General features: G+C 38.1%; 1 protein-coding gene across 10 annotated transcripts in view; it reads right to left on the bottom strand.

Annotated features, from left to right (window-relative positions):
• Positions 1-12,265, bottom strand: part of NXPE3 (neurexophilin and PC-esterase domain family member 3) — a 47,386-nt gene that overhangs the window by 16,627 nt on the left and 18,494 nt on the right. For 8 of the 10 annotated variants that reach the window (XM_003821934.5, XM_034957038.3, XM_055110223.3 and 5 more), the window contains 2 exons: positions 8,740-9,494; positions 3,599-3,672 (listed from right to left, as the gene is read on the bottom strand). In XM_003821934.5, coding sequence (XP_003821982.1) covers positions 3,599-3,672; positions 8,740-9,494 — 829 coding nt within the window. Of the gene's footprint in view, positions 1-3,598; positions 3,673-8,739; positions 9,495-11,962; positions 12,061-12,265 lie in introns of all 10 variants that reach the window. The other 2 variants (XM_063602495.1, XM_063602496.1) reach the window with 1 other exon arrangement.

Below are 12,265 nucleotides of genomic sequence, written 5' to 3'. Positions count from 1 at the left end.
TGATGGTTATCAGCCAGGAGATGCTCTCCAGCTACTAGAAGTTGCCTAAATTCCTAGCCATGTGGCCCCCTTCATCTTTAAAACCAGCAACAAAGAATCTCCCTCACATGGGATCCTTCTTACACTTTGAATTTCTTCAGGAAGAACATGGCCCCTGTTAAGGGCTCATCTGATCTAAGGTCAGGTCTACCTAGGATAATGCCACTCTCTTAAAGTCAACTTTGTCATATAACATAATCAAATCATAGGAATGATATACCATCATATTTACATGTCGCTGCCACACTCAAGGGGAAGGAGATTATGTAAGAGCATAGATCACTGGAAGTCATCTTAGTATTCAACCTACCATAGCTACAAAGATACACACAAATGTAAAACTTCATTGTTCTTATCTATACTGTTGCTATTAGATCAAGTCTTATTCTAAACTCTCAGTAAGTTCCCCCAAAAAATATAACCTCAAGTTGTTGATGAGGTCAGAATCTGTCAAGGTCCCTGAGCCACTCAGCTGTGATAATCTGGGGACTACATTACAGGTACTAATGAAAACTCAGCAGTAATTCTGGCACTGGGAAAACCTGACATAAACCAGATGCTTGCTCTTAAAAAGGTAGTCAACTAGAACTAAAAACTGTTTTTCCTTGCTTTTGACTGGAATTATGCCCACAAGTAGCAGTAGCACTGCCAATCTCAGGCAATCTAAATATGAATCTTAACAATAGTTTTACCTTGTAAGAATATTAATTAGCTAATACATAAATACAATTTCATAGGGAAAAAACTTCAAAATATAGGATTCATAAGTGAAATAAAAGTAGAAATACTATAAACCCCTTCTAAGGCTAAGGCAAAGAAAATACAAGACAAGCCTCAAATATCTTGTGGTGCCAGAAACTAAGGAAGTGCTCAAAACAAACAAAAGGATGACAGCACACAGGATGACAAAAGGGCACAAAGAAGCCAAACTGAAAGTGTTCCCCAACTGCCAAAACTGGAACAATTTGAGCAAAAATAAAAGCAAATAAAATAATGATTGAATTGGATTGCATTATAATTTTTTTCCTTCATTCCAAGGAATGAAATTATCATGAGTCTACACTGATATAAATACTTAAAACGAAGAAGGGACAACTCTTCTTTGCAAAAGAATTCCAACTAATAAATGTTGAAAGAATGAGAGACATTAAAAGTCACAATTAGAATTCCACAGAAATCATTGCCACAGGCAAGATCTGATGAACCTTGATGAATGCTAAAATTAGTTGGTGAAAGTTTAAGCAGAAACAGAATGTTTGCATAGAATGAAGCAAAAGAAGGAAAAAAAATTATGAGCCCTTGATTTAGGGTCTTTGAATGCCCCCTGCTGGTCCACAGAGTGAAATTCAATGAAGTTCTGCCAAGCTGGGTTCCTTCCATAGTCCATAAAGCAATTGCCCTTCTCTTTTCTTTCCAGTTATATACCTGTTACAACAAGATGGTTTTCCTATTCAAAACCAGGATATTCTGCTCCTACTAATTCATAGTTACTTTCTTCCTCTAAAAATATATCAAAAGGCTCACTAATTACCAAATCTATCTTCCCTCTAACCAGAAGAGTACATCATAAACCCACAGCCACTTCCTGGCTGATCCTCAAGACTTGCCAGGTACAGGTAAACTTTTCAAAGTTCCTCCCACTGACCATCCCTGGGACACCTAGGGACATCACAATAAGGGCAAGCCAGTCTAGTCTGTGAGAAAGAAGGACAGATCCAGTAGTAGGAGACAGGGCCTCCTGAAGATGTCGAACATGGAGAGTGTTTAGAGCGCAGTACTACTGAAGGACACCTTGGCTACTGACATCTTGACCTCAGGGTTGAGGCCCAAAGAGACAAAAGATAAATGTCATATATATATATATATCTCCTCTAAAATTAGTAATTCATTTGGTTCAAGTAAATCAAAAACAGCTCTTCATCAGGAAAAGACTGGGAATTCTTGTGGCATATGATACTAGAGACAAGAGATATAAACTGGCAGTGCCCTGGCTGCATATGGGCCAAACAGATTTTATTTAGCCCATACAATATTTTCAAAGTCTTGAATTGGATGTCAATGTTCTAAAATATGGAGATATCACAGTTAAAAAATCAAAGTTTCTGGTTTCTCTTGGAAAAAACAAATCTACGGAGCTGGCCATACAGGGTTTGTTTCTACATGGTAACAAAGCAGCAGAAACTGAAAAGAGGCTGCCCCTTGAGATGGTCCTTGCTCTTCAGTTCCTTCCCCACCACTCATACAAGGCTTGTGGCTAATATCCACTCTGCTTGATCCACATGTATTAAATATCAAGCCCCTGCAGCAAAAGGGTTTGCCAACATCTGCAGAGTGGAGTACTATTAGTTAATATACTTTTAAAAGCTAGAAGGACCTTGCCCGCCATCTGCATAAGCCTCACTAGCAACATTCATCCCTTCTTTCTAAAAATCACGATAGCTAATTATATCTATTCTGCAAAATTTACATTTACTGCTCTGAATTTTGTTCTTTTACTATTAATATTCTACACCAATAAATCAGTCACCCGAAAAGTTTGTTAAAACTTTTTTGCTCGGCCCCACCAGCCAGGGTTTCTGTTTCAGTCATCTGAGATAGGACCTGAGAATTTGCAATTCTATCAGGTTGCCTGGTAATGCTGATGCCACTGATCCACAGATCACACTTTGAGAACAGCTGCTATTCTCCAACCCAATGTTACTTTAAACATTTCCATGATAATTTTACCCATATCTCTAGAGCAGCAATGTCCAACACAACTTTTTGTGATGATTTAAACATTTCCATGATAATTTTACCCATATCTCTAGAGCAGCAATGTCCAACACAACTTTTTGAGATGATGGATAAATTCTACATAAAATGCTGTCTACATATAGTTATTGGGCATGTGTGATTAAATAACTAGATTTTGAATTTTATTTAATCTTAATTGATTTAAATTTGAATCACTGCAAGTGACTAGTTGCTATCATATTGGACAAGGTTGTTCAAAAGACTCTTGAGGAGCCAAACAGAAGAGGGCTGGCAAGAGAAGAAAACTTTTACATGAGCTTAAATAGCAAAACTCGGCCGTGCACATGTCTGTAATCCCAGCACTTTGGGAGGCCAAAGTGGGAGGATTGCTTGAGCTCAAGAATTCAAGACCATCCTGGGCAACATGGCAAAAATTTGTCTCTGCAAAAAAAAAATGCAAAAATCAGCCAGGTGTGGTGGTGTGTGCCTGTAGTCCCAGCTACTCGGGAGGCTGAGATGGGAGGATCAATTGAGCCTAGGAGATCAAGGCTGCAGTGAGTCAAGATTGCGCCACTGCACTCCAGCCTAGGTAACAGAGCAAGACCCTGTCTCAAAAAAAATAAAATAAAATAACAATAAATAGCAAAACTCAGAATTATGCACATAAGATCTGATTTTTTTAATCAAACAGTACTTTTAATATTTTCAATTGTGCCCAGAAGTAACTATGGCATATAAGTTTTTGCAACATAAATGAAACGACAGGGCCTCAACCCACTTAGTAAGAAAAACAACAAATCATCAAGCTTATTCTTTTTTTTACCTTTTATTCTCCTGGGAATCACAGTTACCCAATCAGGTCCACTGGAGTTGACTGGCATTTTGATATTGACACCACTTTAAGAGGAATAAAAAAGCACAAGCTCAGGTTCAGGAACATTTATTTTCAGATATATGTCTTTATTGGCAAATGATAAAATGACTAATTTCACGGAGCCTTATTATGATGAAATATACTTATGAATGTTAACCAACACAAAATAATAAACTGGGTCTCTTGTAGTAAGCAGGTTTTATGTACATAAAAACTGAAAAAAAATTAAACTGATTCTTAAATTTCACTCCACTGTATACTGCTAAGAGTGCAAACTCCAAAATGACCAATTCTGGTTTGAATTATGTACTCCCCTTGGACTCAGAGAATGGCTCACACTGACAAGAATGTCTATTTTGTCATTACTTAGTTTTCAGGCTGCAAGTATACGCTGCATTAAGTCATGTATCAGATTCCTCAGGCCTTTTGCAGATCTGACAGGAGTCTTAGTGGGGACACTTGCCCCCCAGATACTTACTCATGCAGTACTTTGCTCATCATTACCAGGACTCTTTAGTGTCTGTTCCCCTTACTAAAACATGTACTACTCAAGGGAGGCAGCAGGGGAAAAAAATAAAATAAAATAAAACATATACTACTCAAAGATAAGGGTGGTGCCTCATTCATCTTTGTATCCTAGCACAGGCCCTGGTCTAGAGTCCACATTCAGTAAATATTTTTGGAGGGCTGCATTAAAACATGGGGGAGGGTGGAGGTAAGGAGAAAAGCACTCGAAATCCGGGGCAACTATTCCAGAAACTGAGTCACAATAAAACTAGGTCTCTTGTACTTAGACCAAAAACAAAAACATAAAATGTTAACTTCTCAAACTCTTGATATGGGAATGTACAGTCATTTTTTATTATTTCATCAATTTCAGAAAAAACTGTTTATTCAACAAATAATTCTTAAGCTTCTTAAGCCAGGTACTGTCCTAGAATCCAGGGCTACTACAGTAAGCAAAACACACAGCATCTCCTTCTTCATGGAGCTGACATGGAGACAGACAAAAAACAAGTAATGAAGGAAGTGTACAGGCCTGGCCACATTACAGCATAATCGAATTTCATAGCTTAAATAAAGTGATTTTTAAGAGAACACATATAAACTACTTTCATGAGTTTAGAGTTTTATGGTAAGAAAAAAATATACAATTTACTTGTCTATAGTTATAATAATTATATAATTATTGTACAATAATAATTTTCTTACAAAAACATAATTTCCTGTAAAAATATTTGCAGGAAAATTTCTTCTATAATTTTCCTGCCAAAATATTTAGCCTCAATCTAATCACATGGAAAGTGAAAACAATAAAGCAAATCCAAAGTAGACTGGGCGTGGTGGCTCACACCTGTAATCCCAGCACTTTGGGAGGCCAAGACAGGCAGATATCCTTGAGGCCAGGAGTTTGAGACCAGCCTGGCCAACATGGCAAAACTCCATCTCTACTAAAAATACAAAAATTAGCCAGCTATGGTGGTGCATGCCTAGTACTCCCAGCTACTCGGGAGGGTGAGGCACAAGAATCACTTGACCCCAGGAAGTCAAGTGAGCTGAAGGTTACAGTGAGCTGAGATCACTGCACCGCACCCCAGCCTGGATGACAAAGCGACACCCTATCTCAAAAAAAAAAAAAAGTAAAGGACATTCTACAAAACAGCAACATCAAAATTGCCAATGTCGTACAAAACAAAATAGGCTAAAGAATTCTTCTGGATTAAAGAGATAACCAAACACACTGCGTAAGCATAGATTAGATTAGTTAAAATTAAAAAGATAGCTATAGAAGTCATTATTGGGACAACTGAAGAAACTTGAATATCTAATATGAACTGCATATTAAATAACAGTACTGTAACAGTGATAAATGTCCCAAATGTGATCATTATGGTTATATGTTAGAGAAAGTCCATTTTCTTAGGAGAGGCATATTTATGGAGTGCAGTGCCATGATGTCTACAACATACTCTCAGATGGTTCAGGGGAAAAAATTATACACAGATACATATAAACACAAAGAAAGATAAAGCAAAATGTGTCAAAACAATAATAGTGAATCTAAGTTAAAGGTATATGAGTTCATTGTTATTATTCCTGCAATGTTTCTAAAGATTCAATTTTCTAAATACAAAGTTAGAAAGAAAAAAGTAGCAATCATGCTAAAATAAAAGGGAAATGTTGTAGGTGATAAGCCCATTCTTTCAAAAGGCCTTCCCTTATATTAATAGGATCTTTAAGGAAACCCCTGTTGTCCTTTCCAAAAGTAACACTTTTATTCCCTTATAGATAAAGAACAAAGATGACATATTGTAATTGTTCAACTGTCATTTAGGGAACCAAATACCAAGGCTAAGCTTCTTAATTCTTTCTGGTTTAAGTAAGGTTATGAGTTACCAAGGAAGAGAAGTAAAAAAGGATATCAGCTCAACATATCTGGGCCATGAGTTCAAAACAGTACACCCAAAGATCCCCCAAAAAATCAATTTCAATCTTTGTCTTTTTCTTTTCAGATGGCCTTATGCAATATTTCAGAACTTTAACAGAATAAAGGGTGGAAAATGAAAATCAATTATGAGGACTCTGTCAAATGTTTGCTTTCCAAAAACTTACACCACCTCAGACATTGTTTTCTCAGCAAACTTCCAGGTAAATAAAATTCTGCAATTATTCTACAACAATGTACCATCAACCAGCCTCACCCAGGACATGCAACGAAGGGCAGGGACAAACACATTATTTTATCCTTGTGGGTTCACGGGTGCTTTTTTGTTTTTAATGGTAGAATTTATAGTCAGAAATACTTTTAAGTTTTACACTAATTTAGTTCTCTAAACTTTCTCTATTTTCCACCTGGAATTTGCATAAATTACTATGTTTCTTCCTCTTTGCTAGGCCACTAAGTAGACTGACAACATAACTCTATAGGGCAATTATAGTTAACAATCATTTACTATATATTTCAAAACAATTATGACAGTGGAATTGGAATGTTCCCAACACAAAGAAATGATAAATGCTTCAGGCAATGGATACTCCAATTACCCTGATTTGATCATTACATATTATATGCTTGTATCAAAATATCACATCTACCTCAAAAATATGTGCAACTAGGATGTATCCATAATAACTTAAAAATCTAAAAACACAACTCTAACGGGGTATGGTGGCTCACATCTGTAATTCCAGCCCTTTGGGAGGACAAAGCAGGAGGACTACTTGAGCCCAGGGGTTCAAGACCAGCCTGGGCAACATAGTGAAACCACATTTCTACAAAACACAAAAATTAGCTGGGTGTGGTGGCACACACCTGTAGTCCGAACTACTCGGGAGGCCGAGGTGGGAGAATCCCTCGAACCCGGGACGTTGAGGCTGCAGCAAGCTGCAATCATGCCACTGCACTCCAGCCTGGATGACAAAGTGAGACCCTGTTGCAAAACAAACAAACAAACAAACCCTCTAAAATAGGGTAATTGAGTAGTCTTCATATATAGGCAAAAAAGTACACAGAAATAAAATAATCTGCTCAGTCACTAATAAATAGCATGTCTGAAACCTGAACCCACGAATAAAACGAAAAATTTTGTTTTGGTTTTGTTTTGAGGAGTTGTGAAATTTAATTTTGTTTTCATTTTGTACTGAGCCATAGAAAATACTAGTCTTCTCAGCAGTACAGTAAACACTGTACATTGAGTAGTGCTCCCTCTGCTGGCCTTCTAAAAGTATGGCATGAACCCACTACATATGTACATAATCTGGTATGACCAAAAGCTGACTTCAGGGTGGAAAACTGAAGGGTTTTATTTTAGGAGCTCCTACAAACCACACACTTTATGGTAGCAACTTTTCTCCCATACAGTAATGAGTGCACATAAAGTATGAAATTTTTTAGGGTGCCCAGATATCCTTAACAAAAATACCTCCCTTTTATCCAACAAAAAAATTCTCTCTACCAAGGAATGTTTAAAAACAATATATTTCACTAAAAAGTAAAAAACATGTATACATTCTTTCAAACAATTGCACTTTTTGTTGAGACAGGGTCTCACTCTGTTGTCCAGGCTGTAGTGCAATTGTGATCACAGCTCACTGCAACCTCAAACTCCGGGGCTCCAGCCTTCCTCCCACCTCAGCCTCCCAAAGTGCTGGGACTACAGTCATGAGCCACCACGCTTGGCCAGAATGGTACTTTTTAACCATGTAGCTTTTATAATTTTTTATTTCTTAGTGATGTTATGGAATGTTGAAGAAAACACAAATTTTAATTCATACTGGTTCCATATTCCTTTCTGCACATTATTCCATGTATTTCTCATCATGCTGAAAATATTTTAAGCTTACATTTGAAATAGAAATTTGAACACAATACTGCAATAATTTCAACAACTATTTAGCTTAAAAAATATAGTTTTCTGTGGTATTCCTGACTTCCTATGCTTATTAAGTCAACCCAGCAATGTTGCCATTTTCATAGTTTTTTAATCAGTAGGTTCAAATGATTTTAAAAACTGTTATTATGTTACTTTTTAAAGTTTCAGTTCACTAGATACAAAGATAAAACACCAGCCTGACTACCAGCCCTACCAGCCCTGTTCTTGGATTATTTTTTTCTTTACATAAAATAGATGGGGTCTTGCTATGTTGCCCAGGCTGGTCTCAAACTCCTGGGCTCAAGCAATCCTCCTGTTTCAGCCTCCCAAAGTGCTGGGATTACAAGCATGAGTCACCACCACACGTGACCCTTGGATAACTTCTATCTGTTCTGTGAATAAGGGATTTTACTTACACAGCTACTGTGTAAACATGCTATGTGGTTCTAAAGGAAAACACAGATATGAGGGTAAAGAACAAAAATTCAAGGGTAAAAGGTCTTTAATTTGGACTCAGATAAGCACTAAGCTTCATTTTTAAAACACTAATGAAAAATACAAATCTATGGTTTTTTTTTTATTCACTACCTCTTCTGTATTGGGCCAAGTTGAGAGAGAGGTAAGAAACACATACCGAACACCAGAAAGTCTCCTAAATGGGACAAGGACAGTGGAAAAGAACTCTTCAAATTATCCCCAAGAAAAAGCAGTACATACCTCTGGAAGAAAGCACTCTCTGCAGCGGTTAGGAGACCCTTCAGGTATCCACCTTTGAAATGGGTAATTCTGCTGCTGCAAGGGAGCTTCTTTGGTTTGAAGCAGAACCAGGGCTCCCCAGTGTAGAGGTCTGTAAAGTTACACAGGGGCAGATTCCCAGGAAGACACACGTTGCACTCAGTAGTTTCAGAAATTCTTCCTGAACGGAAGAGACTCTTGAAATAGACCCTGTCTGGTTTATCTTCCTGTAAGCGCTGAAGAACTCTGATCCCTTCACTGGGGTGGACCAGAGATACGGACACTTTAACTTTGCCTGGCCATAGCAAAGTAAAGAAAACCTTGTAAAACCCATTCTGGTAATCCACCACCCTGCCCACAGCCCCGGCCTGCAGCTTGGGGGAGTGAATTCTGGCCTGCAGGTAGTCTCCACCATACTTCTTGGGCTTTCTTTGAAAATCCTGCACATGAACCAGCACCTCCAGCTGGCTTCCCACCTTAAAGAAGGCAGCAGAGTTCAAGATGACAAAGTAGCTGGAAGAAGGGTCAGTGCTCTTCACAAAGGGGACTGGGCCCACATCAGGAACCTGCTGGTGCAAGGCAGCCAGCAAGGAGTCCTCCTCCATGCGCTCCTGGCTGGACAGGGTCTGCTGATCATAGCCACAGTAGGGATTTCGGCTAATTCCTGTCACCTGGGAGAAAACAAACTGTCCACTGCTGTCGATGAAAGTGGCTGAAACAGTCTCATGGTCCAAGTACTGAAGAAGAAGAAGACACAAACAACAGAAATTACCACTATAATAGGTCTCTGTATTTTGGCATAAATTCAGAGGGCTCCCCACACTTCTGTGAGTTTTAGCTCCAGGAGCTCAATCAGATTCTCACAGTGAATATCAAAGAAAAATCCCCTTGGGCTTCCGGGAAGAGAAAGGGAAAAGGACCCATTTTGAAGTATGCAGAGCACTGTGTTGTTCTTAACAAAGCTGCCCCTCAAGAGAAACCACTTTATCAGAACCTAGCCTATTGGGAGTTTTATCAGAGCCTAACCAACCTGAGAGAAGGGAAATATCCAACTCCAGCCCACTCGAGCCACCCAGTCCAACCTAAGATGGAGAAACACCAAGAAAAAAGTAAAGGAATGGAGAAAGATATACCATGCTAACACTAATCCAAAGAAACCAGTAGTAGCTATATTAATTTCAGACAGAGCAGATTTCAAAGCAAGGAAGGTTAGCAAAGATAAAGAGGGTCATTACATAATAATAAAGGAGTCAATTCTCCAAAAAAAAAAACAACCCTTAACATGTATGAAAACATGTGAGGCAAAAACTAATGGAGAAATAGATGAATCTACATTATAGTCTGAAACTTCAACAATCCTCTATCAGAAATACACAGATCCAGTAGGCAGAAAATCGGTAAGGACATAGTTGAATTCAACAGCACCATCAATAAACTGGATATAGTTGACATCTGTAAACTACTTCATATCAAGCTCACATGGAACATTCACCAAAACGGACCACATTTTGGGCCATAAAATGCACCTTAAAAATTTTTTAAAATAAAAATCATACAGTGTCTTCTCTTAAGCCATAATGAAATTAAACTAGAAATCAATAATAGAAAGAGAGCTGGAAAAATCCCAAAATGGTATACAAATGGGTAACATACAAAATCTCATGAGAAATTTAAAAATATGTTAACTAGGTGAAGGTGAAAATATAATTTATTAAACACTATAGAATGAAGCAAGAGACGTGCTTAGAGGGAAATTCATAGTACTATACATATTTTAGGAAAGAAAAACAACCTAAAATCAATAATTTAACCTTACATCTTAGCAAACTAGAAAAAGAAGAGCAAACAATATCCAAAATAAGCAGAAGAAAAATAATAAACATGATAGCAGAAATCAATGAACTTGAAAACAGGAAATCAATAAAGAAAAATCAATGAAACCCAAAGCTGGTTTTTTAAAAGATCGATAAAATTGATAAGCCCTCTAGCCAGGCTAAGAAAAAAAGAGGGAGGACACAAATTATTAATATCAGAAATGAAAGAGAAGCCATCACTACAGATCCCATGGACATTAAAGGAATAAAGGAATATTATGAATAATTCTATGCCCATAAATTTGATAACCCAGATGAAATGGACCAATTCCTTGAAGGATACAATCCATAAAGAATGCACCTAATGATGCAAAAGTAATATTATAACTAGTGGACATCAAATATAAAAGAATGAAGTAGGCCAGATGCGGTGGCTCACACCTGTAATCCCAGCACTTTGGGAGGCCGAGGCAAATGGATCACAAGGTCAGGAGTTCAAGACCAGCCTGGCCAACATGCTGAAACCCCATCTCTACTAAAAATACAAAAATTAGCTGAGTGTGGTGGCAGGCGCCTGTAATCCCAGCTACTCGGAAGGCTGAGGGAGAGAACTGCTTGAACCCAGGAGGCAGAGGTTGCAGTGAGCCAAGATCGTGCCACTGCACTCCAGGCTGGGCGACAGAATGAGACTCCATCTCAAAAAAATAATAATAAATAAATAAATAAGTAAGAATGAGTAGTGCTTTCTTCATCACTTAGAGCAGGAAGTTAAGATATATTATGCTGTTGGGGAAATAAAAGGACTAGATACATTATTTAATGTTATATATAGAAATAAAATTAATTTTACAAATTGTGGAAGGAGAATGAAGCAGAGGCCTCATCTTTCATTATGTTAACAGTAGTAGATCGGATGCAGTGGCTCATGCCTGTAATTCCAACACTTTGGGAGGCTGAGGCAGAAGAACTGCTTGAGGCCAGGAGTTCAAGACCAACCTGGCCAACATAGCAAGACCCCCATCTCTACAAGAATCTTTTTTTAAAGTTAGCCAAGCATGGTGGCATATGCCTGTAGTCCTAGCTACACGGAAGGCTGAGCTGGGAGGATCACTGAACCCAGGAGCTCCAGGTTGTAGTGAGCTATGATCACACCATGGAACTCCAGTCTGAGCAACAGAGCAAGACCTTGTCTCTAACAAATAAATAAATAAATATAAATTAAAACTGGGCTGGGCACAGTGGCTCACACCTGTAATCCCAGCACTTTGGGAGGCAGAGGTGGGCAGATCGGGATCGCTTGAGCTCAAGAGTTCGAGACTAGTCTGGGCAACATGGTGAAACCCTGTCTCTACTAAAAATACAAAAATTTAGCTGGGTGTGGTGGTACACACCTGTAATCTCAGCTACTCAGGAGGCTGAAGCACGAGAATTGCTTGAACCCAGGAGGCAGAGGTTGCAGTACGCTGAGATCGTGCCACTGCACTCCAGCCTGGACAACAGAACAAGACTTTGTCTCAAAAACTTTAAAAGAAAAAAAAAAAAAAAAAATATATATATATATATATATATATATAGACACACATATATATACATTATATATATAGACATATATCTACATACATATCTACATACATATATACACATACATATATATGTGTATATATATGAGGATTGCTTGAGCCCAGGAGTTAGAG

Source organism: Pan paniscus, chromosome 2, assembly GCF_029289425.2.
Source record: "Pan paniscus chromosome 2, NHGRI_mPanPan1-v2.0_pri, whole genome shotgun sequence".
Lineage (NCBI taxonomy): Eukaryota > Metazoa > Chordata > Mammalia > Primates > Hominidae > Pan > Pan paniscus.
The sequence above is the reverse complement of the archived record's forward strand: the minus strand, read 5'-3'. Positions and strand labels throughout refer to the sequence as shown.